The sequence below is a fragment of the Heteronotia binoei genome, chromosome 15, assembly GCF_032191835.1.
Source record: "Heteronotia binoei isolate CCM8104 ecotype False Entrance Well chromosome 15, APGP_CSIRO_Hbin_v1, whole genome shotgun sequence".
Taxonomy (NCBI): domain Eukaryota; kingdom Metazoa; phylum Chordata; class Lepidosauria; order Squamata; family Gekkonidae; genus Heteronotia; species Heteronotia binoei.
This window is the reverse complement of record NC_083237.1, coordinates 49959806-49986372: the sequence shown is the minus strand read 5'-3', so window position 1 is coordinate 49986372 and position 26567 is coordinate 49959806. Positions and strand designations below refer to the sequence as shown.

Sequence of the window (26567 nt, the reverse complement as noted above, 5' to 3'; positions counted from 1 at the left end):
TGGCAAACCACCCTACAAAAAATCTGCCATGAAAACATTGTGAAAGCAACGTCACCCCAGAGTCGGAAATGACTGGTGCTTGCACAGGGAACTACCTTTACCTTTAGGAACTCATTTGCATATTAGGCCACACCCCTGATGCCAACCCAGCCAGAATGGCTTTCCTGTGGATTCCTGTTCAAAAAAAGCCCTGAGGCCCAGCCTTCACTTTGAAATGGTCTGCAATCCAGAATTCTGCCACCACCTTTTAACTGCCTCATTCAATGACCAGATCAGCCTACATATACTGAGGGTGTGTGTAATTCTTCAGCAAGGGATGAAACATATTTAGAACTGCCATACTCATGGCTCCACCCTCTGCCATGTTCAAACCCTTTGTTGCTCACTGACTTCAGCTGGATTAGAAAAGTAGTAAGGCAGTAAGATTTCAAAGTGAACAAGGGAAAGGTATGGAGACCAAGAAATCCTACTAAGTCTACATATTCATTTTAAGTGATGACTTGTTTAGATGGGGTGGTGAGGTCTCTTAGACCCAATCATGAAGCTTGTTCTTTTTGTCTTTTTTTTAAAGAAAAGGCTCAATTTTGCAGAGTTTTTTTGTAGCAGGAACTCCTTTGCATATTAAGCCACACCCCTCTCATGTAGCCAGTCCTCCAAGAGCTTACAGGGCTGTTATTACGGGACCTACTGTAAGCTCTTGAAGGATTGGCTACATCAGGGGTGTGTGGCCCAATATGCAAAGGAGTTCCTGCTACCAAAAAAAGCCTTGCATTTTTGGAACTTAAAGAACATTAGACTGTGAGTGCACATGAGAGCATTTTGTTCCCTGCTGCAGAATCACAAGTCTCCCCTATAGACCTGAGAATGGGATTGGTGCAAGAGCTTCTGGGTGAAATCATGTGACTTCCAGGGAGGCCTTTGAAATCCTCTTTCTTAAATCACAGCACTAGTGAAAGCTAGTCCTGATTGGACCCTGGTTTCCAAAAGAGCGGCAAGAAGCTTTGGTGATGGATGTAGATGATGACCATTTTCAAACTCAAAAAAAAAACCCGGGGGGTTTCAACACAAATGTTTTTGAAGGAAGAGCCCACTGACACTCCCTCTACACCACCAACCAACCCTCCCACCCCCACCTATCCAACCAACCAACACCCACCTCTGGTTCCAGTTCTCCATTAACTCCCCCCTCCCCCAGTCTGTCCCGTCCCTCATCACAGATGGGTCAATTTGGGCGCCTCTTGGATTCTGCCCTGAGTAGAAGCATGGTGGGTAGAAAGGTCTGTGTACGTGGGGTGAGACTCGCAAGGTCCGTGGTGCTGGTTGGACCCCATCTGAGGAGCCCCATTGTATTCCATGCTGGGCGGCTGGTGATGCTGGAGGGGGTTCAGCCCATACAGAGAAGGAGCAGAAGCAGGCATAGAATCCACATAGTTGCCACCAACGTACACTGGACTGCCTTGCATATTAGGGGGGCCGTAGCCGCCTCCCCCATTACCCTGTAAGACATGTGGATCGTACTCGGGTGCTGTGTTGGCATACTTCTGTTGAGAGGGGCAGCTTTTGATGGGGTTTTGGTAGGCAGTGGGCATGGTGTAGGCATTCTGGTGGGGTTTATTGAAGGAGGGTGGAGATGGGGCATCATAGTTTGAAGTCATGGGATGCAGCGCGTTCATGAACCCGGCAGAGGACTGCATGGCCTGGGGAGGGCTTCCAGTGGGGGAAGGCCCCCCTGAAGAAGACCCCAAGCCTTTTGACTTCTGATCCTTTTTGTATTTCATTCTCCGGTTCTGGAACCAGATCTTGATCTGCCGCTCGCTGAGATTCAACAGGTTGGCCATTTCCACCCGGCGAGGTCTGCAAAGGTAGCGGTTGAAATGGAATTCCTTCTCCAGCTCGACCAGCTGGGCGCTTGTATAAGCAGTGCGGGCCCTCTTGGAAGCTGAGGAGCCTGGGGGGCTTTTCTCACCGCTGCAGCTTTCTGAAAGAAGGTCGGGAAATGAAATCAAAGATAATTACTTACATGCAGAAAATTGAATGCACAGGCCTCTTAATAAATCCTCAAACAGGCGAGAAGACTTCAGCCTCCCCTCCTTCTCCTCCAGTCCTCACTCCATAATCATGTCATTTATTAAGAGTTCTGTTCTCCAAAGCTGCCCCCTCGCTTTATGAAAATTTGATCATGTCATGCAGAAAAGGAATCCAGGGCTATTTATTTGGGAGTCGATTATTTTGAAGCAGACCCTTTCAAAGGAAATTACGTCTGGCAAGTGGGCAGTGTTTGGAAAGCAAAATTAATCAGACGCTTGTGTACGCAGCCTTGCAACATTTGTATCCCTGGTTTGGGGTTGTTTTGGAGGATTTAACCAGCACACAAAATCAAACACATGCAGGACTGTAAGAAGCAGATTTTAAACAGATACTTGCCAAAGAATGACTGTCGTGCATATGCACAAGCTGGAGAGAAATTATCCTGGGCAAGATTCCATGCAGCTTCCAGATGAATTATGCACAGTACAATCCTAAACAGAGTTACGCTTTCTTAAATCCTTTAAAGACAGTAGGCCTAGAAGAATGTAACCCTGATTAGGATTGCATTGTGGCTGTATGTATCATCAGAAGTCAGTTCATTGATCTGTATGATGTAAATATGAACCTTAGCAGTTCAAGCCCTGGAACCTCTTTCTGATGTGAAAAGAATAATAAAATGCCTCTGACCATATGCAGACGGCCATTTCTTCATTATTATATATACACACACACCCCGACATGCTTCCCAGGGTGGTCCTGAGCATTACACCCAGGGCTTTTTTGTAGCAGGAGCTCCTTTGGATATTAGACCACACACCCCTGATGTAGCCAGTCCTCCAAGAGCTTACAGTAGGCCCTGTACTAAGAGCTACATGAGGGGTGTGTGGCCTAACATGCAAAGGAGTTCCTGCTACAAAAAATCCCTGATTACACCTTAACATCAGAGGGAGTTTTTGCAGTGGAACAGGGCTTGGGGATTTGACCCCAAGAATACAATGGGTTGAATCCAACCAACTTTTCTGGTGGTTAAAAACAGAGGAGGAAAAGGGTCCTTGTTGACCAAAAAACCCCGCTATGTTAGTGATGTTGGGAACTTTATGGACAAAAGCATTGGAAAGAGGACAGCAGTAAGGAGAACTGGGTTAGAAAAAGCTAACTGGATGGATCCAACTCAAGGCTTATTTCATTTAGAAACAGTTGGGTTTAGGATTAGTTTATACATCCAGCAGAATGAGAAGAATGAATCTTTGGGCTATAAAGAGATCTACCACTTCAGGCTGCAAATGCATATGAGACCCCTTTTAATGTCTTCCCATGGCAGAGGGAGCCGTTCTGCAAGAAGAAAGCTCCTACCAGATCAGGGAGAAAGGTTATAGCCCTGATCTACTAGCTCTCTACTTACATGGGGATCTCAGTGCAGGAGAGTATTCCAAAAAAAGTAATCTCTGACCTGAAGTCTTCAATGGGTTGATCCATTTATTTATCTCAGAAGGATTCCAAATTCCTCTGCACATGTAAATCCAGCCTTACCTTGGAGAAACTCAGGCACAAGATCAAAACTATAGACTGCTATGTTCTAAGGGCATGTAAAACTAAGCAAAAACTATAGACTAATATGATCTAAGGGCATGTAAAACTATACATTGCCATGTGTAGAATGGAAATTGCCAGGGAATTTGATATATCCAATCCAAATACCTTTATTGGCATAGAAGTAAAAAGTACAGCATGGCAAATTTACACAGAGTTTCAGTTATAAAAACTAGTCAAGCATCAAGGAGGGGAGCTAGTCTTTTTGCTCCCTGATTGTTATGGCAGCCAAAAGGAACTTTGCAACTAGATTAGTGATATGGGAACATCGGTCAGATAGCAGAAAGAAAACCAATTTTGCCTCAGGTAGTCCATAAAGGTTAGACAGGATAGGTTTGATTATATAGTCCCGCACTTCCACATAGAAATCACAGTGAAGTAAGACATGGGTGATTGTTTCGAGGTGCTTTCCATTTGATAGATGTCCCCTTGCATACATGCCATGGAAGACAAGTAGGATATAAATCTACCTCTATACATATGCATATAAGACGATGCATACACACATATGATGGAAGTGTTCACATATTTAACAATCGCGCACATGGCAATGGATTGCAATAAAATGTTCGCAACAGGTAAGGGCTGTTGAGATTTCAAAAAACTTGAAATGCAGAAATACTCTGCATCAATGAGAAGTTGGAGAGCTGATATAGGGAATGCTTATGACATATACTTGGGCTCAAATCATTCAGCAACACTTTAGGTGAGTTGTGATTGTTGTTATTCACATGTATGTCCAGGGCCATGCATCAAGTGGTGATTTTTTAAATGTGTGAAACACAAGTGTAGATTAAACTTTGTTCCCAGCAGGCTTTCAGAGCACCTCAGATCTGACATTTGCCAATGGAGGGAGGGACTTTGCATGCTCATCAGCTACAAGTAATAAAATTATGGAAAATCAAGTGACACACATTGTATTCCCAATCTGAATGCATTGTATTCCCAATAATGCTTTTAATAGAAGACCTAGTTTTGTTTTTTATTGCAGGCTGTGATTCTAAGGGTGTTTGCTCGGGAATCTTGTTACCTGGTTTCCTTCCAGGTGGACAGACATAGAATTACAGGCTGTAACCAGATCCACAGGTTTTGAATAATTCTATTTATCATGGGCATCATGAATTAGGCAAAGTGGTTTCAGACTACTCAGTATCTGCCTGAGTCCCATAGCAGCATAAAGACCAACACAATTTGTGGCAGGGTATGAGCTTTCATGAGTCACTGCTAACTTCTTTTGATACAAGCTCCCAGTTATGATTCTACAATATCCATTAACTGTAAGTTTGTACCCAGATAGTAATCTGGTTCTGTGTATTATATGCATATTTAATTGCAATGATCCACTGAAAACCCACACATCTCCAAGTTCTATGGATTCTAGCCAGGGGCTTTTTTGTGTAGCAGGAACTCCTTTGCATATTAGGCCACACACACCCTGATGTAGCCAATCCTTCTGGAGCTTACAGTAGGCCCTGTGCTAAGAGCCCTGTAAGTTCTTGGAGAATTGGCTACATCAGGGGTGTGTAGCCTAATATGCAAAGGAGTTCCTGCTACACAAAAAAGCCCTGATTCTAGCATAAATGTGCTAGAGATGGTATCCAAAATCATTCTCACCAGCTTTAGTCCAATGTAGAGATGAAAGTCCTAAGGGCACTTTGTCAGGAGTAAGCCCCATTGAATAACATGGGAGTTATTTCTGAATAGGTCTGTTTAGGAATGTTTCCATCACCTGCCATGTTGCATGATTTTGCAGTTCTGATAAGGATAACTCTACAAATGCTTTCCTTGGAGTAAATTGTCCCTGAATAGATTTGAGTAGACCTGATTAGTATTGTTCTATATATGCCTGTCCATCTTTTAAATGCAAGGATAAGCCTGCTTGATATAAAGCCACTTTGCCTAGTACAACAGGTGGATATGACGCAACAAATTAGTTGAGTTCTGTCTGGTGTTAAGTAAGCATCCATATGCACTGTTATGTAAATACAGTATGGCATAATTCTGAGAGAAGAAGAAGAATTGCAGATTTATACCCCGCCCTTCTCTCTGAATCAGAGACTCAAAGTGGCTTACAATCTCCCATATCTTCTCCCCCCACAACAGACACCCTGTGAGGTAGGTGGGGTTGAGAGGGCTTTCACAGCAGCTGCCCTTTCAAGGACAACCTCTGCCAGAGCTATGGCTAACCCAAGACCATTCCAGCAGGTGCAAGTGGAGGAGTGGGGAATCAAAACCGGTTCTCCCAGATAAGATCCACACACTTAACCACTAGACCAAACATTTATCAAGAGACAGATAAAAATAAGCAAAGGATTTTCATGCAGGGTGAAACAGTTTGTTTTCCAGACTGTCTTAAGACCCTAAACTATGAATAGGGTTGCCAACTGCCTGAAGGAAATGTGTCCCCTGTGCCTTTAATGGTGACTTTATGGGCAATTATTGACGCCTGTGTCACCAAAAGCTTCAGCTACCCATTTTCACACATAAGACTTCTATTAAAGAGACAGGTCATATTTTTCTCCAGTCCTGCTGGCAACCATAGCTATAAAAGAGGTCCTGTATGCATATGCAGTTGAATGAAGTGTGAATGAGGTGGTTAAAAGAATCATACTACTTTCAGAGTTGCCCGTTGGACTGGAGAAAAATGCCCCGTCACCTTAATAGAGGCCTTTTGTTTAGATACATGCCAGGGAAGCTTTTCAAGTGATGGAGGTAAATAACATTAGCTGGTACACCACATGTCATTAAGTCTGTATTAAAAGGACAGAACATTTTTCTACCGGCCAGTTAGCAGCTCTCACAACTATTTTTATCCCAGCTCTTTGCCCGAGTAGTTGAGGATTTCCCCCTCCTTCATTTTATCCTCAGTGCAAGTGCACGATGTTGGTTAGACTGGCCCCAAATTCTAGCCAGAGAAGAAATTTGAACCTGGGACTCCCACATAGTAGTCCAGCATTCTAACCACTGCACTACACTGACCCAAAGTTCTAGCCAGAGAAGAAATTTGAACCCGGGACTCCCAAACACTAGTCCAGCATTCTAACCACTGCACTACACTGGCTTTCAAAATTTATTGCTGAGGAAATCACACATTCGACTGCTCCACTACATTAAACAAACAAACCCATCTTCCCTGCAAGTAGAAAACTTGCAACCGAGTAAGTTGAACCAGAAACTTTTTCTGTTTGTTTTTTTAAAACATTTCCAGGGAGTTAAAAAAACAAAACGAAAACTAAAGTGCAAAGTTACAAAACATCATTTTCCCACCAGCAAGCCAAGGGGGCACAGCTCTTTCTATTGCCTGGGGATTCTCCTACCTCATTCTGCTGGATGTCTGTAGCCAAGTCTGAGTTCACCAGCTGGCAACCCTGCAAGCTAATTTTATCTGGCAGGAAAAAAATGAGTGCTTTAAACCTTGGCCCAATAATCAATGCCCTTGGGGGTGAAGCTGGCATGGAAGTCCCCCCCCCACACACACCTTGCTTTAGTCTAGTATAAGGTACTGACTTTAAACATTCAGTGGTAGTTTGATTATTGCCCCCAGATTTGTAGTGTCCTTTGGAAGAATGAAGGCCCAGTGGGTTTTCTGAGACCTGGGCCAAAAAGGGGGGGAATGCAAAAGAATCCCTTGTGTCCCTTTGTTTTCCCTCTTGCTCCCCTGCTCACTTCATGCACACATTTGCTAGACCAGGGGTGGATAAACTGCAGTTCAGAAGCCACATGTGACTTGATCACACATATTGGGTGGCTCTCGAAGCCCCCACCACCCTGTCAGTTGACTTGGAAAAGGCATTTTTCTTTTTAAATCACTTCTCCAAGCTAAGTCTATTAAAGGCTTGGATAATGTATTTAAAGTTGCTTTCTTTCCACCTCTCTCTCCTTCCTCCATCTATTTTCCTTCCTTCCTTCCTTCCTTCCTTCCTTCCTTCCTTCCTTCCTTCCTTCCTTCCTTCCTTCCTTCCTTCCTTCCTTCCTTCCTTCCATCTGTCATCAACTATCCCCCTTTCCTTTCAGACTCTCCTCAAATCCCACCTTCTTTAGAAGAGGCTTTTCCTCCCCGAGCCATCACTTACCCTCCGTGTCCCTTTCTGGCTCCTCCCCATGAACCTTACTTGCTTTCCCCTGCTCCTCATGTGCCAGTCTTGCCCAGTATGGAGAGCTCTCTGGCAGGGGCCTGCAATTTCTGATTGCTGCTGGTTCTAAATATTGCCCCTGCCCAGGGATCTCCTGCACAATCTTCAGGGAAATGGAGCCCCCATAGGAGACTTTGTGGGCTGATAGTGTGCTGTGCTTTCCCAACCCGACCCCTTTCCTCCAAGCAAGAAGGTCTGGCAACACCTGACCCCTAGCCAAGCTGCGGGGGGCGGGGGGCGCGGATGGAAGATGTATTTATATGGAGTATTCCAAAAGCAGATACCTGTACTGGGGGAGCTGTTTTTCTGCTTGGAGTTTTGCCGCGACTCTTTCATCCAAGGGAAAATCTGCTTGGTGAGAGCGGCGTTACTAGAGGCCAGGCCGGCTTTGGTGGGGGCGCTTTTCACCCCGCCGCCGGGTTGACTGGGGTTATTGCTGTTGCCCCCGCTGCTGGTGGTGCTGGTGATGGGGTTGGGGGGCGGCGGCGAGACCGGCGGGGCGGGGTGGTGCTCCGGGGGCAGGCTGGGGCGCAGGCAGCTGCCGTTCAGGTCTTTCGTTTTGGCCAGGGGGGCGGCGTTGCCCAGAGCCTGGAGGGTGCAGGCCGGCCGCTGGTAGTCGCTCTCCACGTGGGCCGCGGCCGGCTGGAAGGGCTGCGGGGGACCCTCGTAGCCGAAGCCGTTGGCTCCTTGGTAGGAGTAGCCCCCGAAGAGCGTGGAGGTGTCGTAATAGGTGGCCTTCTGCATGGCTGGGGCGTCTCTCTGGCGGCTACGCGGCTCCTGGTGGTGGTGGCCCCTTCATGGACGGACATTGGCGGCACCCCCGCGGTCACGTGGCGAGAGGGCCTTCCCCGGTGGCTCGGGGAGGCTGACCTGAAAGGTTAGAGAAAGGCACAGCAGAATAATACGCGTCGGCCTATGAATCCATCTTGGCCCCTGAAAAGCCGCCTGACATGAATGCGAGGTGGAGAATAGGGGGGGGGGGGGGGGGAGAGAGAGAACCAGATCCCAGCTGTCGCCCAGACCAGATTTCTTGCCTGGTGCTTTGGGGCGCGCCTTTGCAGCTCTCTCTCTCTCTCTCTGTCCCCCCCCCCCCGCCTCATCCAATGTTTTCAGCTTTCGGTTTTTCAAATCGAAAGACCATAAATACAAAAGTCCTGCCTCCTTTCTCCAACAAAAATCAATCCTTCAATAGCATCGCCATCCTTATTTCTCCCCCCGCCCCACACACACAATAGGATTCTGATAACAGTTCTCATCGATAGATAGGGGTGAGTCCAGAGAAATATAAACCCCCTAGAAATCTATGTACCGTCGGTGTTAGCCCTACGGGATTCGTCTGTGCTGGCACAGGCTCGATTCCATCCCTCCTGGTAAAGCTTAAAGGCCCGCTGCCTTGCAAGAACAAGGACACCCGTAGTTTCCCACGCCCCTAAGAAAGGTAGCAAGGCTGGCCTGTAAAATGTAATCTCAGTCCCCATCGCAGTTCATTCAAGGAGTCTTTGGGGCGGGATGGGGGGTAAGAAGCGTCTAGGTTAAAAGGGAGGACCGAGGTGGAAGGCACCGGGCCGCTGAAACCCGCGGGCCTCCAGTTCCTGCTAAGCAAAATGTAAACGCGGGTAGACGCATGGTCAGGTAAACCACCCTTTTGCAGAAATGAAACATGGCTTGTTTGCTTTGGGAGAGAGAGAGATCCAGTTCTCTAGCAAGTTCTCCCAACTTGAACTCTTGCTTTGCCAAACTAGACATTTATCCTCCGGCCATGATGTTTTCGTTTGTCCTCAGCTGTTGGGTTGAGGGGGATTTTCCGAGAAACAAAACAAAGTGATTTGGGGGTTGGGGGGGGCGGGGGAGCCGTAATTGGATATTTAACATCCGCTGAATCTTAAAATGAATCCGGATGTAGCCCTTGACCTCAAGTTTCAAACGGATACCCTCCCTCCTAAATCGAACTCCCAATTCTTAAATCTTGCCTCCAGGGCAGGGGCCGGGCCCTGGGCGAGCTTACTCGGAAGTAGGTGGCGCAGAATATTGCGGCACTTGCTCCTGAGTAAACCTGCAGACTTTAGGTTTGCTGTTTCCAGAAAGGAAAGAGGGGAGGAGATAGCTGGAAGCGCTGCTATTTTGGAGGCCTGCGCTGAATTCTTTGATGTCCCCTTTGATTCCCTTTCGTTGTTATTTTTGCGACTTGGGCGGCAGTTTGGAAATCGACCGCGGCTCCGTTGCCACTGGAGGTGTGACTCTGATCTGTCGCATAAAACACCGGCCCTTTCTCTTTCTTCTCATCTTTTTTTTCCCAAACACACACAGTTCTGACATCTGACCAGTTGGTCCCCTTTCCCCCCCCCTATTCCTTTCATAGGAGGGGGGGGAGGAGGAAGGGAGAGACCTCCAGTCCAAAGAAGACCTTCGTTCCTTTCTAACCCTTCGTTCCTTTCCTCCTCCATGTTGGAAGAGCGAAATAAGATTAAAATGATCTAACGGAGGAGATAATTAATCGGTTGGCATAAAAATTAATCGATATATCCATATACCTTGTTGTGCTCCCCTATAGATACATGCACACGTATACATGATCTCCATCTACGAGGCCTATGAAGAAGGAGTACTGTTTCTCTGTGCTTAGCTACCCTTCCTGGATTTAACTTCAAAGCGCCCCTTGCAAGAGAACTGATTTGTATTTAACTCAGTGTTGTAACTCAGCCTTGGTCAGATCTGAACATTGGGGATAGGTTGGCAAGCCTCCCCCCCTCCTGGCTCCTTTGCATCTGCCACACTCAAAAGCCTAAATATATTTCACGTCTCGTCCCCACCCACTTGCCCCTCCCCCTTCTCAATGTATGCCTCTATAAACTGAGCAATTTTTATAACCGGTCTAAAATACCGCCTTGTGATCCTCCAGTATCTTGTACGGATTAGAGACAATATTTCTTGGGGGGGGGGGTGGAAGCAAGGCAAGCTGTTAACATATTTTTCCCTATGTTACAGGAAAGAATTATAACCTAGCTGTCTTTTCTTCAGCTCGGCAGAAGTATTTCTTAGCAGACATAAACAATCGCGTGATCTCATCACTATGAATTGATTTTTTTCAAGAGAGACAGAGAGAAATAACCGTTCATTTGATTACAAAAAAGGCTAGGCTCAGTGAAATGGACTAAGGAGTTTAGGCGGAATGGAGAGTCTTACAAGGCCTGGGCGGTTTGTTTTGGATTTTTCCTGGGGATTTTTAAAGAAGGCCTTGGAGCAAATTATTGTTCTTATTCTAGCAAAAATGAAACAGGGCATTAAAAACAATCCTTTGCTTATCCCCCTCTAAAGAGAAACTCGAAGTGTTCTGGGCCTTCAGTAGCCAAGATTTTGGTCCCCCTTTTGTATCTCATCTTTCAACACGTCCCAAATGCCGGTCATTTATCTTAGTCGAAGACGGGTGGAATCGTAAATGATTTACTCCAAGGAATTGCTTTTTTTTTTTTTTTAGAGAACCCAACCGAAATCTCAATAGGAATAATAAATAGGAAATTAGGGGGCATTTGCAATTAGTTCCCGAAATCCAGGCCCCACAAGTTCGTTCTCGCCCTTTTGCAAGTTTCGTTTATGTCCGGTGGAAAAAAAACACACAAATTGCCTCCCTTCTCGAGGACTTTTTTACAGGAAAGTCAGAACAAAAATTAAGCAAAGAGTCAAGACGGTGAAACAGCTTGTGACAAGAGGAGGGAGGAGGGAAAGGAAAATTCTTTCCTTTTCACTTCCATGTTGGGAAAAGAATACTAAAATTCGCAGACAATTCTCCGGGTATGGGAAAAAATTCCCAGAGCCTTCCCCCTGAAAGCATTTTCTCCCAGAGATGATGGTGGTGGTAGTAATAGTAGTAGTAGTAGTAGTAGTAGTAGTAATAATAATAATAATAATAATAATAATAATAATAATAATAATAATAATAATAATAATAATAATAATAATAATAATAATAATACCGAGGAAAAGGGGTCAGAAAGATATCCCCATCGAAAGAAAAGTATTGCAACATAGAGAGCATTTTTCTTGAAATAAAATCCAGAAAGAAAGAAAGAAAGAAAGAAAGAAAGAAAGAAAGAAAGAAAGAAAGAAAGAAAGAAAGAAAGAAAGAAAGAAAGAAAGAAAGAAAGAAAGAAAGAAAGAAATGTAGGTGGGAAAGGGGAAGGGAAGGAAAATCGAGGGGTACCAATAGCAAAAAAGAGAAAAGGGGGGTAGAAGGAAGGGGAGGGAAGTAAAGGAGGGGGAAGGAGAGAGAGAGAGAGAGAGAGAGTCGCTGCGTGGAAGGAAGCTTAAAGCTTGTGAACTCTTCATGAACCGCGATGCGAGTCATACAGCTATAAATCATGGAGACACGGTCTCCGCCATTCACAAACTGATAGCCTATTTCGGTCCACCTTACCTTAGCCTCTGACGAGAGCAGCGCGGCGAGCAGACATAATATATTTTCGCAGCCAGCAAGCAACGCAATCAATAAGCGAGGAGAGCTCCCCCCATTCCTCTCGGGTTTTTTTTTAGGGGGGAAAAAAACGTTCAAGGAATATCTAGAGAGAGAAATCCGGTCATAACGCCAAAAGGAGGGGGGGACATCTCTATGGGAGCTTACGGCGAGGGATGTTTCAGGTCCTCTCTCTCTCCCTCCCTCCCTCCCTCTCTCTCTCTCTCTGTGTCTCGGTTTGGAGAGGAGTGGGGGGAAGGTGAGAAGAGGTAGCAATCGAAAGATGCCAGACAGCCTTCCAGAGATGGATAGGGAGGGAATCCTTTTGATTCTGGCTGCCCTAGAGTCTTCGTACGCCCTGTGCACGGTTAACAATGGCCCCTGGCTTTACAGCAGAAGGCGAGAGAGAGAGAGAGAGAGGGTGTGTGTGTGTGTTGAGTGAGTGAGCGTGTGTGCGAGAGAGAGAGAGACAGACAGACATACAGACAGGGTATAGAGGAGGAGAAAACAGCAAAAACAGCTCGCAGGAAATCTTCGGCGAGGCGATGCTTTGGACGGAGGTTGCAATGGAAAATAAATAAAGAAGTCCCAGAGATTGGGGGCGGGGGGAGAGAACGGGAAAGGGAAGCCGAAGAAGGCTTAGAAGAAAGACATTTAGAGATTTGGTTGGGGGGGGGGGGAGGGGGGCGCTGGGGCGGGCCAAGGTTGCTTCCTAAATGGCGCCAGAGGGTGGAAAGGCAATATGCAGACCCAGAGGTGGCGGGCTGAGGCCTAGCGGACTGAGCCCCGAAGCCACCCGGTTTCACGTGCTTGGCAATTGGGTGCCAGGTTATGCTAATTCCGAACAGATACGACCCCCCCCCCCGCCTCTCCTTCTCCCCTCCATCGCCCCCCCTCCCCCTCCCCAATGCATTGCTCCAGTAAAACTGCAGAAGACATCCCCGGTTCTCCCAAGGCCCACCCAAGTCCCAGGCTGCTCTGGCGGCACCCCAAATATGACATCATCGTGAAAGGCATGTTTGGAGGATGTTTTTTGGGGGGAAGGGGGCCACCCAGGGAAGTAACTTTTTTTTAAAAAAAGTGGTGATAATAAGAAAATACAGTTTTAAAAATATGGCGAAATTGCAAAGAAGGAATCAAAGTTTTAGGATGCGTCTGTTGAACCCAGCTAGCTTGTTCTGGATATGCTGGCAATGGGGGGTGGGGGTGGAGAGAGAGAGGGAGGGAGGGAGAGAATTGTATTCAAATTATTGGTATTATGTAAAAATTATCAAACACAAAGTAAATGGGAAGTTGTTTATCCTTGGATGGATGGATGGATGGATGGATGGATGGATGGATGGATGGATGGATGGATGGATGGATGGATGGATGGATGGATATAGATAGATAGAGATGACGTCTCTTCAAGTCACTCAAGATTTATGACCCCCGTCCCTATTCGCATACCACTTGGGCTTGGGAGCCAAAAGCCTTCCCCAGCTGCCGCTGCTGACGCCAAAAGATCTACCGCAGCAAACTGCGAGTGGGAGGAAGAAGTTGAGGTGTCTGCACATTTTTGGGTGCGTGTGCATGAAAGAGAGCATTGTGCTTTCCCTTTTTTTGGGGGGAAGGGTCTAGTCTTAGCTGTTGAATCGAGGGGAACAGTCATTTACCAAGGAGGGAAGAAACTCTGGAGATGTCTCATTTCTCTCTTAGGTGGCCTTGTGATATCCTAGAAGACCATCTTTTGCTCTCTCCCATCTTTGGAAAGGCTTGCGAACCGGTGGAAACTTCTGGAAGTTCCTTTCACTGGAGCCAGCTCCGCAGTTCATAGCAACAATTGACTTCACCTGGACGCCGCCTTGTTTTCACGGCCACTTTTGCTCTTAAGAAAGTTTCCAGAGGAAAACTGGGATCTTTGAGCAGCGCTTTTCTGTTTTGGAAGGACTTCCTGAGATTTGGACCCCAGAGCGAAAGGTAACCTGAAGGCCCAGAAGAACTTCAGTCGCAAAAACCACCGGTGCGGAAATCAGTGTTTGGACTTCAGTTTCTCCAGGGCTAATTTTAGAACCACTGGCGATGGTAAACTTTCATAGACAAACGCTGTAGTGTAATTGGTTTTTTCAGAGAGTTGTTGAGGTTCGAGAACAGTTTATATGTTTATATAAGATACTTTTGTATAGTCTTGAAGATCTCTTTATTGCTCTCTATATAGTGGATTTTCAGGTCTTTTTACAAGTCGGAGGCACAGAAACTGCAAGACAATACAAACCCCGAGACACCCCCTCCAAATGAAAGGAAATGCCGAACTGGTCAGAGAGTCACCAAATAAATCCTTAAGAGTTTTTGTTTTTTACCTATGCAAAGGGGGAGGGGAGTAATTGGAGGCAATCCCAAAGAGGTCGTGAATATTGTCTGAACTCACCAGTTCTCAGACGGCTGATCCGGGCGATATAAGGGAGGAGTACAGTCTGAGAAAGCAAAGGACCTGGATTTGAGACATATTAAAAAAGGCGGGAAGGGAAACAGAAGTTGGGTGATAAGGCAAAAGTTCGGCACTTGAAAACCATAAGAGAAACTTCTCGGAAGGAGCCAAAATCAACCCCAGGATCACCCTCCAAGCCGACCTACAGGAAGATTCTCTCCTCCACCCCCTCCCACCATTCCAAGCTGGCAAGTTTCCAGCGGCCCCGAGTCTCCCTCGCTCCCCTCCAAAGTGGCCGACTAACGTTAACATATTTATTTCGAGGGCCCACTGACAGTAAAGATGATACATGGCAACAGACGACTTGACGCAAACGTGTATTTATGAGCCACTGCCTTCGAACTGCCTTCCACCCTGGCTGGACTGCTAGAGGCGTGCCTTGAGGGGCGGCACGGAAATGTTAGCAAACTGCTAGACTTCTCTCAGTTCTCAGGAAATATTTGGGGTGGGGTGGTGGGGGGTTTTTTTGGGTGGGTGGGGGTGGGAGGTTGATTTATTTCCATTTTTGGCTAACGTACGCCCGTATTCCAATTAAAAGAGGAATAATAACCTAACCATGGTTAGGCGCCCATTCCTTACTTAGATGCTTGAGCACTTCGAAGGAGGTGTGGGAATACTCGGGGGTGGGGAATGAGAAGGCGTCTTGGAGTTTTAGGCTGCGATCACACGCATTAAATAATGCCACTTTCAGTGTACTTTCCAACTAGATTGTGTTGTGTGAACTGGCAAGATCCTGTTGTAAAGTGCACTGAAAATGCATTGAAAGTGCGTTATTTAGAGTGTGTGATCAAAGAAAGCCAAGGGACGTATTAATACTGGAGTCGTCTTGATCCCGGTCTTCGTTAATCTGCCGAGTTTCTTTTCACGGGGAAAACCAAACGAAGAAGTTTTACGAGTTTCCCCAGAGACTGAGGGACAGGGAGGGCAGAAAACCCGACCCAAACGAAATCAGGGAGTCCAGCTGTGAAAACGTGCTCAGGATCTCGGATCGGGTCCCCCCCCCCCGCGAGGTGTACTAGAAGCAGGTCCCTATGGAATAGGGCCTTCCTAAGCACATGCAAATGGGAACTGGGTCGGGATAAAGCGATTGAACCCAAGAATTCACCCGGAATGTGTGAAAGGGAAGTATGCCGAGATTTATGGCGGCCGACGCTTTGATGAGGTTTGGTTGGGAGGTGGAAGAAAGAGAATATTTTCGTTGGGGGAAACATTCCACGGCCCTGATAACCCGGCTTTCCGTTTTGAAGGGCAATATTATTTATCTGTAACCGTAATTTTTAAAAGTCCGCTATCCACACACTCACTCTCCCACGCAGGGCCTCGCTGCCAGTCTCGGGATCCCGGAGACCATAAATCAGGTTCGGGGAGATCCGGACAACCTTTTCTTGGTTTTGCGGCCTCTGGGGCACTCCTTGGAGCGTCCTCCAGCCAGGGGGTGCGAGATGCGCCCGCCCATTTGAACCGCCACCGAGTTGGCACCGCTCCACTTAGCAGCAGAACCTCATCTGGTAACCGCTTCGGAGAGACATCATTCCGTTCGCTAGTAAATAAAGCCGTTTCCGGAGGTGTTTGTTTGGAAAGCGCTTCCAAGCAGTGACGGGAATGCCGCAGACGAAATCCGTCTTGTCGTTGTGGCCCAAGCTTTCGCCGCTTTCAGATCTCAAGCGAAGAGAAAGGGGTGGTTTCTGAAAGCCTCGAAGGGCGCTGTGCATTACTACTTTTTATTGCAGCTAGGTGGGCAGCCCTGCTGGCCTGAAGCGACAGAACAAAAGTTAGAGTCCAGCGGCACCTTTAAAACCAGCGAAGACCCGCAAAGTATGTCTCTGAAGAAGGGTGCGCGCACACAAATGCTCAGACCTTGAATGAAACTTCGTTGGACTTAAAGGTGCCACTGGACTCTAACCTTGTTCTTAGAATTGTTTCACACTCACCCGTGGCCAGTGTTCCCTCTAAACTGAGTTAGCGTGAGCTAGCTCACAGATTTTTAGCCTCTAGCTCACAGATTTTTGGAAGGATGACCCCAGAGCTCAATAATTTATGCAGTAGCTGCAGGGCCTTATTAAACCCTGTGGAGGCCCCCTAAGCGATCAAAATCTCGGGGACACGGCCCCCTCACAAATTATCTCAGAGTCTGAGCACCCGCCCCGCCACCTGTGGCCCCTGCTGCAGCCTGCAGGCACCTTCTCAAAAGCCCCTTTGACAAAACTGCGGGGGAGAGGCAGAGAAGCAAACTTGACGACGATGCCAGCAGCAGCCTCACCAGGCAACTCGGGGAAAGAGCGGCTCAGTTGTTGGCTGTGCTTGCAGGCTGGGAGAGCTGCAAGCAGGGTGGGGGGAACTGGGGGGAGGGAGCCAGCCCGGGGCCCCTAAAGCCATGGGGACCCATAGGTCAGTGTCTACTTGGCTTAGTTGTTAATCCAGCCCTGAGTACCTCACAGCTTTCATGCCAGCAGCTCACAAAGTAGAATTTTTGCTCGCAAGACTCTGCAGCTTAGAGGGAGCATTGCCTGTGACCCACGGGGCGGGGCCAAGCCTGAGCTGGTCTACTCGGAAGTAAGTCCCATTTTATTCAATGAGGCTTTCTTCCGGGAGTGAGCATTGAATTCATAAGCATACACCCTTAGGATCCTACTGCCAGCCCTTAGTCTCTTGAGAAGGATCAACTGGGGAAAGGCAGTTCTCGATTTCTGGAAGATTCCTTCGTTTGTTTACCGTTGGAAGTCAAGGCGGCTCACAAAAGTCTCCTGGCTTTTGGCGGAACAAAGTTTGAGTCCAGTGAAGCCTCTAAGATCTACTTCAGAAGAAGTGTGCATGCACACCAGAATTTACATCCAGAATAAAACTTTGTTGGTCTTAAAGATGCCGCTAGACTCAAACTTTGGCCTGCTGCTTCCACTATGGATGATATCATGGGCAGTATGGATAAAGGACTGCGAGGAGGCAAAGCTAGGAAGCCGGAAGTTCCTGAGCTCAGTAGCTCCATCTCCACACCGACTTTTCAGCGGCCAAAATTCCAGAAATCCAAAGTCCCAAGAGCAGGAAGTCATGGAGATGAGAGAAGAACAAGTCCAGAGGACTCACAGCTTCCCGAAAAGTGGAAAACACCTTTGTGAAGGATCCAGAAAAACAAGAAAATGAACCATTAGTAGCACCAGTAACAAAATCGATCGATGGTGGTGTTCTTCGAGTAAAGTTCCGGTTAATTTCAATGAGATTTAGGAAGCGGATCTTTACCTACCATCAGTCAATAACAGCGCAGACCTAAGAATCTATATTCTGAGCTAAAGTCCCACTGAGGTCAATGGGACTTTCTCCCTAGGTAAACATGTTTAGGATCGGAGCCTAACACACATTATGGAAATGCAGGAGAAGCAACCTAACATTTTCCGCATGGCTTGAAGAGGACAATTCATGAGCTTATTAAATGCTGTTCTTGTGATTGGTTGTAGCAATGTTACTTCTAGGACGGTAGTACTAAATAATATTTTATAGCATGTCTTTTTGTCTGTGAATTGCATTCAAGCCCATTAATCTGAGATGGGTTTTGACCACTCTTCTGGTTCACGAAAGCAATAGTTTTACTCTGTCTCCATCTCCCTCTTTCTCTACCCCAGCATTGCCTATAACTCTTTCTCTGTCTATAACTATCCCTGACCCTCTCTCTCTTGCTCTACCTCCCACTGTACTTTTATCTCTAACTCAGCCTCTTTCTTTAGCTCTGTCTTGGTCTCTAGCCTTACCTCCATAGTTGTAATCTCATATGTCCTATACAATGTTCCCTCAAACCACAAAGTCTTGTGAGCAAAAATTCTACTTTGTGAGCTACTGCATCAATTACTGCACTCTGGAGTCATCCTTCCTGAGCTAAGACAAAAATGTGTGAGCTGGAGGCTAAAAATCTGTGAGCTAGCTCACACTAACTCAGCTTAGAAGGAACACTGGTCCTATTTACTTTCTATATACATTTTTTGGCTTGGAAGGATTGGGAGTGAACATTGGAAGTCACCTCTGTTTTAAGCCACATGCACGGAAATGAGTTCAATCAATGGCATCATCTTTAAATTGAAAAGCAAAACCTTCAAAATTACAGTAGAAAAGAGCAAGAACCCAGTAACATTAGCTTTCCTGAGTCACTGCTCACTTCTTCAGAGCTTTGGCGAGAAATTGCTCACTTCTTCAGATCTGAAGAAGCTGACTAGCTGGATCCTACCCTGCCACAAATTTTGTTAGTTTTTAAGGTGCTACTGGATTCTTGCTCTTTTCTACTGTAATCCTGAAGGTTTTGCTTTTAACTTCAAAGGTGACGCCCTGAACTCATTCCCCTGCACTATGCATATGGTTTAGAATAGTGGTGACTTCCGAGCTGAAGAAGTGAGCAATGACTCACGAAAGCTCACACCCTTCCGCGAACTTTGTTAGTCTTCAGGGGTGGAATTCTAGCAGGAGCTCCTTTGCATATTAGGCCACATCCCTCTGGTGTAGCCAATCCTCCAAGAGCTTACCAAAAAAAGCCTTGTAAGCTATTGGAGGATTGGCTACATCAGGGGTATGTGGCCTAATATGCAAAGGAGCTCCTGCTAGAATTCCACCCCTGTTAGTCTTTCAGGTGCCACTGGACTCTTGCTTTTTTCTGCAGCTACAGACAGACTAACACGGCTACCCATCTGGATCTATCTTTAAGATCACAGTCTAAGATCTCCCCAATTTCTTAGCAGTGGTGTTAACTGCACTTCCGTTTTAAAAATAGAGGGGAGGGGGGAGTCCTGTTGGTTTGCACCCAAGTTACTGTATTTCCAGTTTCAGTTCTGTTTACAGTATCGATCCTAGACAGGCTTGGGACTCAGTCCAATGGAGACCTAGGGTGGACCCAGCCAGCCAGGTTTCCTCCTGAATAAAAGAAGGGGGAGGGTCCATTTTAACCACATCCCCAAAGGCTGTGCTGGGCGTCAAAGGATTGGTATGGACAGGCCATTTGCAAAGAAGGGATTTGGGAGAGACTAAGCAAGAAAAGAGGCCTGGATCCTAGAGGAAGCATATGCAAATACATGTGGAGGGGGGGGGGGAGTTGTCCTCAAACGACTGAGAAAACCCACTTCCCTTTGCACAGCCACATACTTGTGCATAAACTCCATCCAGCTCGGGACAGCAGCAGTGTCTCCACCAGCTCCCTTCCCTTGATGGATTGTAACTCTTTCTCCCAAACGACCTTCGGTTAAGAAGCCTAATAACTCACCGGATTAATGGTCAATCTACGGAAGTAGTTTTGAATTGCCTCCAAAGTATTAAACATAAACAACAACACGAGCTGAAAGGGCGGGGGGAGGGGAGGAGGAAGTCCCACTGTTCCTTTCTCCTCGTTCCCTCTTCTCCTCACCCATCTGGGCAAAGCCAGCTCCTTCTGTAGAGGTTTAACTCCAGGGGCGCAGGGGGTGATTGGATGGGATGCATCTATGCAGGGCTTGTTTTGTAACAGGAACTCCTTTGCATATTAGACCACACACCCCTGATGTAGTCAGTTCTCCAAGAGCTTTCAGGGCTCGTAGTACAGGGCCTACTGTAAGCTCCAGGAGGATTGGCTACATCAGGGGTGTGTGGCCTAATATGCAAAGGAGTTCTTGTTACAAAAAAAAGCCCTACATCTATGCCATTCCATACTAACCTAACAGAAATGGACTGATCTTTCTGCTCCACCCCCCCCCCCCCCCGCCCATCCTAGATATGTGCATCTGATTAATATTATGACAGCGATTATTGTAGGTATCGCCTGCTTTTACTGCATTATCTTTACCGTGTAACCCACCTTCCGTATTGTTTATAATATAGTTTTTGGTTGTTTGCATTTTTCTATAATTCAGCAATCCTAATCCTCTTGCATATATATATTTATATATATATAAATAATTTGATTTTTCATTGAGATCCAAGGAAGTACTGCAGTGTAAGGTGCTTAGAACTGGAGGGAGGGCGTGAATCCTCCCCTCTCCCAAAGCCCATGAACAGCTCGATACTAAGAGGAATTGCCAGGGTAAACACAGTGAAAGTTGCATTTCTGTGCACACGGGGAGTAATCCTAGTGTAACTTCTTCAAGTCAACCTGGATAGGATCGGGTTGCATGGCCCAGTGGGACTAATTTAGTCATGTGCAGGATGACTCACTTGAAATTCCCTTAGACTGAAGTCAAAAGGATTTATTTTCAAGTGATGTTTATTTAGGTTTTGGATGCACAAGAACTCTTTTCTTATCCCCCTCCCAAAGGGTTAAAATATACTTTCTGAAGTTCATTCTATCCAGAAATGACCGAGAAACCACAGCTTTTCTTCCCCTCTCTTTCTTAATTCTTAGATGTCTTACAAAACGTCTCATTATCTTTTCATCTTGTGTGTGTGTGTGTGTGTGTGTGAGAGAGAGAGAGAGAGAGAGAAGGCCAAGGGGGGGAAATCGTGTTTTCAACACACACTGAAATCAGAAAAGGAAAGGAGGCTGCCTCGGTTGTTTCCTCAAACTTTTTTTTTTTTAATCCTTCTGTCCTCCTCCGGTGTTGAAAATGTTAGCGTTGTTATCTCTTCCTGGTTGGAACTGTTCTTGGCTGGACCCTACAGAGTCGCTTCCTACTTTACTCGAAAGTTATTGTGAACTGTCACGGAGGAGGTCCAGATCAACGCCCACACTGGACCTCTTAACAACATGGACTACAATCCAAGCTTTAATTGCAAGAAAATACTTGTCTGTTTATTCCTGGAAGCTGGTGTGGTATTTTAAGATGCCCTCCATTTCCATAGAACTTCACAGTGCTAACCTAACTCTATGGCAATTTAAAACATACTTTAATTTTAAGTACCCTTATGAGTAAGTATCTCCTGATTTTCTCAGTGGACCCCACTTCCCAGTAGAGCCAGAAGTAAGTTTAAGATTGGATTTAAAAATGCATTTCCGGACCTAAACATAGCGGGGTCATCCAAGGTAGACTTCATCAAGAAAGAGGGTGAAGTGGTGAATAAGATTCTGGAAGAACCACCCCTTTGCAGGCGACCTGAGAACCACCCCTTTGCAGGCGACCTGAGAAATACAGGGATGAATCCAACCACCAGGTTTTCTGCTAGTGAGAAACTGGGAGGAGCGTTTTCCTTTGAACACCCAAAAAGTCTATGTAAGAGATAACAGGACTTGCATGTTCAAAACCCATGTGGGCTGTAGAAAGAAAGAGGTTGGAGCAGGACAGAAGAAAAAGCTGGCTGGATCTGATCCATAATGAGGAAGGATGTATGTAGAGGGGGCGCAGGGAGGAAAAATTCCTTAGGAATTTCAGGGACATTTACCTTTTGACCTAAAAACATGCTTTTTGAAGTCAACCCCTCCCCAAGAGACAGAAAAGGTCACACGATGCAAATTTTTTAGCTATTGATCGTCTTGCACTGTTCGAAGGAGGCAGGGGGACATGGGCTTCATACCTAGAAGCCCGTTGTGTAGATAGGAGATACAGATTTGAACAGGAGGCAGTCTTCATGGAAAAGTTAAGATATAATTCCTCAGCTACCTCTATCATTCCGGGAAGAGCACAGGCGGTTCCTTGCCACTGAGTGGAATTACCCCAGAGCGGGGTCTTCATTGAAACACCTTCCGATGCTGATTTTTTTATTATTATTATTCTTAGATTGGATCTTGCCATCTGGAGAAACTAGGCAGGAACCCAGTTCCACCAAAACAGAATGGTGTAGCTGCCACCCACTTTCCTTACTTGGGTTTAGAAATACGCCATTCCAAAAGAACCAAACCAAATGCATCCCAAGCAGAGACAGAGACAGAGAAAGGAGATGAGTTGTTGTTGTTGTTGGCTTAGCTGCTCTTTACTCCTAGGAAAGACGGCTACCCAGTAACCTGGTAGCATTACTGTGCGACAACATGGATTGTCAAACTCTGTAGCCATTTCTGTGTCCTGTGCTCTTCTTAGCAAATTTAGGGGCTCTTGTAGCTGCAAAGCAGCAGTAGGAAAAGTTGCCTGCCAGAAATAGTAAACAGGTGTACTTAAGTGAAAGTAGTAGCTGGTAAAAGGAGTAGAAAGCAAAGATGAGAAGATGGCAAGGAAAGACACAGAGAGTACAAGTATGCACACGAATATACATTCCCTTCCAACTGCTTAATCTGGAGTCAGAATCCTTCTGAAGCTCCAGTTTAACATACCCTGCAGCGACTTCTCCAAAGTTAGTTTCCTCCTAGGTAACCCCCCCCCCAACATCTCTTTATTTATTGATCTCTAAGACATTTGCTTGGTAGTAAGTCCTGTTGAATGAAATTGATTTCCTTCCCATAAGAGGTATTCAGGAGATCTTTCCAGGCCTTTGCTAGATCCACCTAAAAAAATCGTTTGGTTTCACACAGGAACCAGTTGTTCTCTTGCCAAGTTTTCCTCCTTGTTTTTACTGAATTCTGCAAGGGTCTTTGATCTCTGGAATTCATCAGCATACCTAAAGGCTAATTGGGACCCAGGCATCCATAACAGACAGAGCCGAAGCCCAGAGTTAATTTTTAATTGGGAGATGAAGCATCGTGAAATGGCCAATGTTTAACAGGCTCTCAGCAGCTCTATTGTGAGGCAAGTCTTTTTTTCCTCTATGTATATATTTTATTGTTATTATACATTATCCGTTTCTTTTCATGGTTTCTGATATCCATAAGTCTTGGGCTTTGAATCACAGTTTGGGACCTGCTTTAAACTCAAGTTTCCTTGAAAAAGTAAGGAAGCTCGCATGCATTTTTGGAACTTGCATCGCTAGATCATACGTTTTAGACTTTTAAAAAAGCTATTTGGTCCTTGGAGTTCCAAAGATGGCTTCATCCTCTGCGTTGGAAGAGCAGGAGACACTAAGGAGGTAATGAAATAGAGAGCTGTCATGGGAGTAAAAGAGAGAGATTTCATATCTGCTGGGATATTGTAGATTACTACCGAGCTGATTGTTGGCTGTGCAGATATTCCTATCTGACCAGTGCCCTGGCCTTCAAAGCTACATTGAAGTCCTGTCTAAATCTAAAAGTCTCATTGTGGCTCTTGGTTGTCTTGCTGCCTAATTAAGAGATCTTTTTTGGGGGGACGGGGGTCATAAATCCCCCCCCCCGAAGAATTTGCTCAAATATTGTCAGACCAGCTGGAGGAAAACAACATCTGAATTAAAGACGCAAGCACTCCATTAATATCAATTTCTTTCGATGAAAACTTTGGTTCTTCATCAACTTGGTGATTTATGATAAAATCGATTAAATTAGGGTCACTTAAGGGCCTTGTGGTTTCCTCTTGGATTTCATCTGTCAACGCATCAAGCCGCTTTCTTCTCTCGCTCTCTCTCTTTTTTTTAATCAAGTTTCGCTGGAGGCGAGCAAGGAAGATGATTCTGGAGCCGAGGAAATTTAATGCAGAGCAATTTTCCAGGGAGAAGGGAGGCGCTCCGAGAACGGAGCCCCGCTGCTCTCCTGGCAATACGGCCTTACTTTGCCGCAGGAAATTGTAGATATTGGGGTGGTTTTTTTTTTTTTTTTTAAATAGAAAGATGTAGGTTTATAGTTGGCGTAAGGTCCCAGGAACGGAGTTATCAACGGGGGGGGGGGGCGGGGAGAGACAAAAGCTTCCCCCATCTCTGAGTTTTCCCGTTTCTCTTCACTATTTTAACTCCTCTGTTTTTGCGTCCTTCTAACATTTCCATTGTACCCCAGGAAGGGTTCGAGTGACTCGACCCTGACTAGAGAAAGACAAAAGCACTCTCTTCCTAAGGCAAAAAGAAAAAAAGCATTATATATGGGACAATTTTTTAAAAAGCACCTTGTAAAGGAAGGAAAGACAAGGAACCCTTTTGCAGCCAGTGTTTGTCCTGTTTTCTTGGTCCCTCCTTCGGTCTAGAATCTTTTAAAGCCCTTTAAATAACCCCCTCGTCTCACTTCCTGAAATTTCTGGTAGCGGCGGTTTTCTTTCGGCAGGGGATCTTAGAAACGCTCTAACCCCTGTGCAGGTGAATGCAACCTCTAATCCTCACCAAAGTCACACCCTTTTAAATCCATTGAAACCAGCGGCCTTAAACGGGCGTGAAAGCATTTACATTGCACGGAAAGAGCGCATGGAATGGGGGGAGGGGGCTTGCAACCCAGTTCCACGCAGTTCCACACCTGTGTCCTGTGAGGTTGACTTCCAGGTAAGCGTCACAAGTTTTACACCCAAAAGTCTCCGCATAAATGTTCTCCGTGCATTGCAAAGTATGGCTGTCTCAGGCATCCGCCAGTCCGATGTCCGCGTTCCCTCGGAAGTAAATTCTACTGTGTGCCATTGTGCTTGCTCGGAGGCAAGCCTTAACCGGCCTGCTCGCCAAGCGCTGTGGTAGATCCAAGTGGACAGCCGCGTTGGCTGTGTTAGTTTGACAGGAAAAGTTCTGCGAAGTCTTTTCTAGCCTGTCTTCGACAAGATGTTTGTCGACCACAAATTGCAAACATAAAAGATGGGAAAGTGAGCGTGTGTGTATGTGGTGGGGGGTGGGTGGGGGGGGGGAAGGGAAACTTCCTTTCGACAGATACAGATTTGGTCTTCTAGGGAAAAAAGCTTGTCCTGACGGGAGCCACCTCAAATAAACACAACTTTCTCAGCGCCATAAATCACATCCCCCACTTTCGCACCCTGTGCCTTCCCTCCCAGCCCCAAGAAACGTTTGTAGTTTCCCTTTCAAACAGCCCAGAGGCGTTAAACCTGTAACAAATGTGGCCTTTAGGGGCGGAGGAGGATGGGAAGAGGATCTCTCTTGGTCCAAACACGCACTTTCCAAGAAGCGACCTGCCTCCTCTGAATTCTGTTTTCACTGGGCGTCTTCTCTTCGTCGTAAATATTATTTATTGAATAGATCACCCAGTTTCCGGCTTTTCCAGATCCCGCTACCAGACCCCCCCCCCCTCTCTCTGTCTCTCTCTCTCATTAAGGTGGGGTGTGTGCAAGAACTCATGCCGACCAATGGACGCCTTTCCAAGCTTTGTCATGGCTATTAATTAAATCTCAAAGGCCCTGGCATTCCTATGCTAAGATCAGACGAGGTTGCATAGTGGCTTGAGGGTTTTTTTCTGTCTGTCCTTCCGTCTGTTTGTTTGTTTTTGAAAAAAAACTCTTACCTGCAGTAATTCGCAACCAGAGGATTTCAGCAGAAGAAGCGAAGGCGGCAGGGCGGAAGCACTCGAAGCAAGCGTGTTGAGAAGGCGGAAAAGGAGAGGCGCTTACCCTAGTGTCGCGCGGTACATTTTGCAGCTAAGGTCTGTCCCTGTGGCTTTGTGGGTGGGTGGGGGGGAGGTGTTGGGACTTCCATCGTAAGGATGTTTTGATTTTGGGGAGGGACTCGCCTGGATTCCGACTGGAGCGAAAACAAGACAGCAATTTCCAAGGCAGGAAGGGAACGCGGCGCTTCAACTCCTTAGCAAGTCGAACATTTAAAAGGAACAATCCCACCTCCTGGAAAGGAGGGGGGGGGGAATCCCGTGTCGTCTCTTGGCGAGGCTGTTTCTCTTTATAAGACTTTTTTAAAATGTTGCAAGGGGGAACCCGACTGACTGACAAGAAGTGCCAGAGAGAGGGGGCCAAATGGATTCTGGTTTTAAGAGGCCAACAGGAATTGGCGGGTTCTCAACGTCAGGATACGAAATTGATTCCATATGTCCCGTTTCTCCCTCCCCACTCGCACACATAGCTCTCTCTCTCTCTCCAACACACACACACACAATGCATGAAAGAAACGCTTACGGCAGTGCTTCTTTTAATATAAAAAGAGAGACGTTCAAATGGAACGTATTGACATGGTTCAAATAGCAAATCTGACGGGATTATATTTAAAAATAAAAAGGTAAGGCTTTGAGGAAAGATAGCCGGGATCGCCCTTCCAGAACTGT

General features: G+C 46.3%; 1 protein-coding gene across 1 annotated transcript; it reads right to left on the bottom strand.

Moving 5' to 3' along the window:
- Nucleotides 1-1164: 1164 nt before the first annotated feature.
- HOXB3 (homeobox B3) lies at nucleotides 1165-8513 on the bottom strand. Its single transcript, XM_060256252.1, has 2 exons — nucleotides 8036-8513; nucleotides 1165-1978 (listed from the first exon to the last, which is right to left on the bottom strand). Exons 1-2 carry the CDS (start codon nucleotides 8493-8495, stop codon nucleotides 1212-1214), a joined length of 1227 nt encoding a protein of 408 aa, XP_060112235.1. The 5' UTR covers nucleotides 8496-8513; the 3' UTR covers nucleotides 1165-1211.
- Nucleotides 8514-26567: the final 18054 nt, after the last annotated feature.

Bases quoted from the DNA above. Each gene is read 5' to 3' on its own strand.
- HOXB3 (XM_060256252.1), bottom strand. From the start codon at position 8,495: ATGCAGAAGGCCACCTATTACGACACCTCCACGCTCTTCGGGGGCTAC. The intron at 1,979-8,035 runs GTATCTGCTTTT...ACCTTCTTTCAG, and splicing joins AAACAGCTCCCCCAGTACAG to AAAGCTGCAGCGGTGAGAAA.